The sequence below is a fragment of the Amphimedon queenslandica genome, unplaced genomic scaffold (assembly GCF_000090795.2).
Source record: "Amphimedon queenslandica unplaced genomic scaffold, v1.1 AMPQUscaffold_13321, whole genome shotgun sequence".
Classification (NCBI taxonomy): Eukaryota; Metazoa; Porifera; class Demospongiae; order Haplosclerida; family Niphatidae; genus Amphimedon; species Amphimedon queenslandica.
Window position 1 is genome coordinate 156839 of NW_003546443.1, and position 3350 is coordinate 160188.

At 35.5% G+C, this 3350-nt stretch overlaps 3 protein-coding genes across 3 annotated transcripts in view; 1 reads left to right on the forward strand and 2 right to left on the reverse strand.

Moving 5' to 3' along the window:
• LOC100632500 (rho GTPase-activating protein 29-like) overlaps positions 1-163 on the forward strand; it is a 21822-nt gene extending 21659 nt beyond the window's left edge. The window contains exon 27 of the mRNA XM_019998397.1: positions 36-163. Within this exon, the coding sequence (XP_019853956.1) occupies positions 36-163 (128 nt within the window). The remainder of the gene's footprint in view (positions 1-35) is intronic.
• Positions 164-301: 138 nt separating this feature from the next.
• On the reverse strand, positions 302-2081 carry LOC109583171 (uncharacterized). Its single transcript, XM_019998400.1, has 7 exons — positions 1669-2081; positions 1471-1602; positions 1298-1422; positions 1097-1249; positions 856-1045; positions 759-809; positions 302-703 (listed from the first exon to the last, which is right to left on the reverse strand). The coding sequence occupies exons 2-7, from the start codon at positions 1502-1504 to the stop codon at positions 342-344; spliced, it is 915 nt and encodes a 304-aa protein (XP_019853959.1). The 5' UTR covers positions 1505-1602; positions 1669-2081; the 3' UTR covers positions 302-341.
• A 673-nt stretch (positions 2082-2754) lies between these two features.
• The window catches only part of LOC109583170 (kelch domain-containing protein 3-like), a 5553-nt gene continuing 4957 nt past the window's right edge, over positions 2755-3350 (reverse strand). The window contains exon 3 of the mRNA XM_019998399.1: positions 2755-2772. Within this exon, the coding sequence (XP_019853958.1) occupies positions 2755-2772 (18 nt within the window). The remainder of the gene's footprint in view (positions 2773-3350) is intronic.

Here is a 3350-nt window from a genome sequence, read left to right on the forward strand (position 1 = left end):
TTTTATCTTTATTTAAATTTTTTAACTTAACATAGCCAGACACAGTTCATCATTCATTCATATTGAGGTTGTTGCATTGTCCCAACCTAACCCATCATCTAAACTTCTGTATGGGAACTTATACTCAACAGTTGATCTACTCTTAGTATATGAATTAATTTGATTACAAGTGTTATTCCCACATTGCTAGTAAAGCTCAGCTTTTCAGTTCATAAAGTTGTCTCCCGTCCATTTGCTTTTGCAACATTTTGTAGCCTTGGTGGTAGGGGCACTGAGTTATAGTAGGTGCTAAATTAAAATTTTTATTTTTTAATATGCAAATTTCGAGAATAATTATTAAATTAAGTATTTTTGGTTCTTTTTGCTAAGCAATCAAACAATAGTTCTCCTTCACTTGCCTCAGTCCATTCATCACATATTGTTTCAGCTGCTAGAGCCACTGGCCCACCAACTTTAGATAATCCATTGAGAAACTTCACACAGTATGACTCCAGATCAGATGAACTTTTCATGAAACTCATTCCCACTTTAAAGCTCTTAATTATTGCTTCATAGGATTTTTCAGAGTCATTACTGACAATACCTACTCCAGCCATTTCATTGAATATGCTGGACAAAGAAAGACTAAAAGCTTCACTCAAAACAGCTTGATGTTTTGTAAGAACTTGCTGTACTCGTTTTTTAATAGAAACTAAATCAAGGCCTATAAAGTTATAATTTACTAAGTTTTGTCACAATATACCATATAAATGATTTACCTTGTTCTCTTTTTCTCAGCACTGGTAGGGGCCTTGGATTTACAGGAATTGCTATAAATGTTATCACACTTGAGTCTATGTAATTCATTCATATTACCTGGTAGGGACAAACCCAGGGTTCTCAGTGATCGGTGAATGAATAATGTCTTAGGATCAGCTACTCCATCTAGTGGTACAGAGTAATGTAGTGTAGGAACAGCATCATCTGATCCATATACTGATACCAGACAAGTGGAAGGAAGAGGATAATTAGCTTCACCAAACTTATCAACATCACAACGTAGAAACTATTAATATACATAATGCCAGTACATATTATGGAGCTCATTCCTTCTTACTTTGCATGAATCCATGTGAGGCTCAATACACCAACCAGTGAATGGTTTCTTTTGAGGAGCATCAAACTTTAATTCAATATATCCATTATAATCTTTGAAACGAAATAGAATATTTTGTCCTCTTTCAGCATGAGGACAGTCTTTCTTAATAAACTACAAACAAAGTCACTATAATTACAGAATAAATATAAGCAGAGTTACCTCAAGAAGTGCATTGAGATCTTTAACAACAGCAAATGTCACCAAATCTTCAGCTCTTTTCTCCTCATAATAAACCAGTCCAGCATATGTCATAGCCTCTTCAACACCAGTAGATTCTGCTGCAGCTAAAGTAATAAATGGAGAAAATTTCCCACGATTGCAATTTTGATTACTAGATGCCAGAGACTGTGATTGTTGATGAATCATTTGCTCTTCAACTTCCTCATTTTCTGCTACATTCACTAGTCCATCATTAACTGGATCAATGCTAATCTCAAGTCTCTCATCCGTCACAATTTCTAATACTATACTCATGCAGATATAAATTAGATTCGGTATAGATTATACAGATTGACCAAATAAATACTGACTTTGTCCTCCACTCCTACCTCCTGGTGGATCTTTAGTCTTATCAGAATCACTGGATGAATCACTATTACCATCTTCCGCTTCCTCCTCAGTTTCCTCTTCTGCTTCTTCCTCTTGCTCCTCCTCCTCCTCTTCCTCTGACTCATCTCCATTAGTTGATGATTTGGGTAGACGTTTCTCCCCAACAATAGATACCAAACAGAACTCTTTACGTTGAATGGATCCATACCAACTATCAGCTTTAAACTCTCCTCCATCAACTAGTGAAAACTGGTAAGGAAGACTGGGTGTGCTCACAGGAGCTATAGCAAACTTGAGATGACGACTAAGACCTGGTCGTCCTGTTAAATCAACGCAGTGCTGTATTTCTAATATGAGCCGTTTGAGGAGAGGCTTTGAGAGTGATACTGCATACACAGCACTCACTAGGACAGTATTAGGAGGAAACTCGAACTCTCCTCCTACAAGAGCAACCACTGCTGCTTCTACTGTCTCAGAGGACAGTAAGCTCTCCTTTTGTACTCCAATCCTTAGACCATATTTCTCCCAATTCATCAGTTGAGGTTTGTCTCCTTGAATTAAGAACAGCTTCCTCTCTGCTACCTGGACATCACTCAGAAAATCCAATTTATCTGTCAATTATACAAAATATATACAGTGAGTACACACACAATTGTATACACTCAGTCAGACACACAATAATACTCTTACCCATTGAAGGGATCAGGTAATTAAATTGTAGTCCAATGGAACTAGTCTCTTTGCTTCTCTCTTGTTTTTCCTTCACTAGTTTGGCTATGTGCAAGTCCTTTTCTTTAAGGTCTATAAATTAATAGAATATTAATAATTATTATTGATTGATGGTGATACACTAACCAGTAATGATCTGTTTCTCATTCTGTGATTGTTCCTCTACTTGTGATGTCAGTTTGGCTATAACTTTGTCTTTCTCCAAAATAAGATTTTGATTGTCGTCTACACAATAAACATATTCTCTCATCTAATACAAGCTGTGTGCATAGTTAACTAACCAATAATGATCTGTTTCTCCTTGAGATATTGTTCCTCCATATCAGCTACTTTGAGTTTCAGTTTCTTATTATCCTCTATACATTAATAGAATATTCTCTCATCTAATATTATGTACTGATGATACACTAACCAGTAATAATCTCTTTCTTCTCCTCTACTTGTCTCTTCTCTTCCAAAATTTCAGTTATATATACTTCATTATCGGCAACTTTAGCTTTAAGTTTCTCATAATCTTCCATTATCAATAATAATATAAGATAGAAAACAAAAATGATAAATGTTGCTTATACAAATTTGCACTGCATGTACAGTAGCCCATAAATACATGTACTATGATTATTGCTAATCATACCATATATGGTAAGCAGAGCTCACTCTACATGAATCTCATTATTTCTAATGCATCCACAATTTGACCTATATTGAGTACAGAATACTATTTCCATACTTGACATTGTCTAATCCACTAGTATCATAATGTAAACCAGTACTAATACATACACTCACACTACCAATAACCACACAATAGTACATACATGTAATAGTAATCAGTTAGTACAGTTAAAGTGTGTGTGTGTGTGTGTGTAGTATCCTATATACCTTGTTTATTGGCCTCAACCAGTGCCTCCTGTAGTGACACTTTGCTCTCATG

Coding starts and splice junctions, on each gene's coding strand:
- LOC109583171 (XM_019998400.1), bottom strand. CDS start 1,504: ATGATTCATCAACAATCACAGTCTCTGGCATCTA. Junction 1,250..1,297: donor ATCTCAATGCACTTCTTGAG/GTAACTCTGCTT, acceptor CTTTGTTTGTAG/TTTATTAAGAAAGACTGTCC. Junction 704..758: donor GCTGAGAAAAAGAGAACAAG/GTAAATCATTTA, acceptor ATAACTTTATAG/GCCTTGATTTAGTTTCTATT.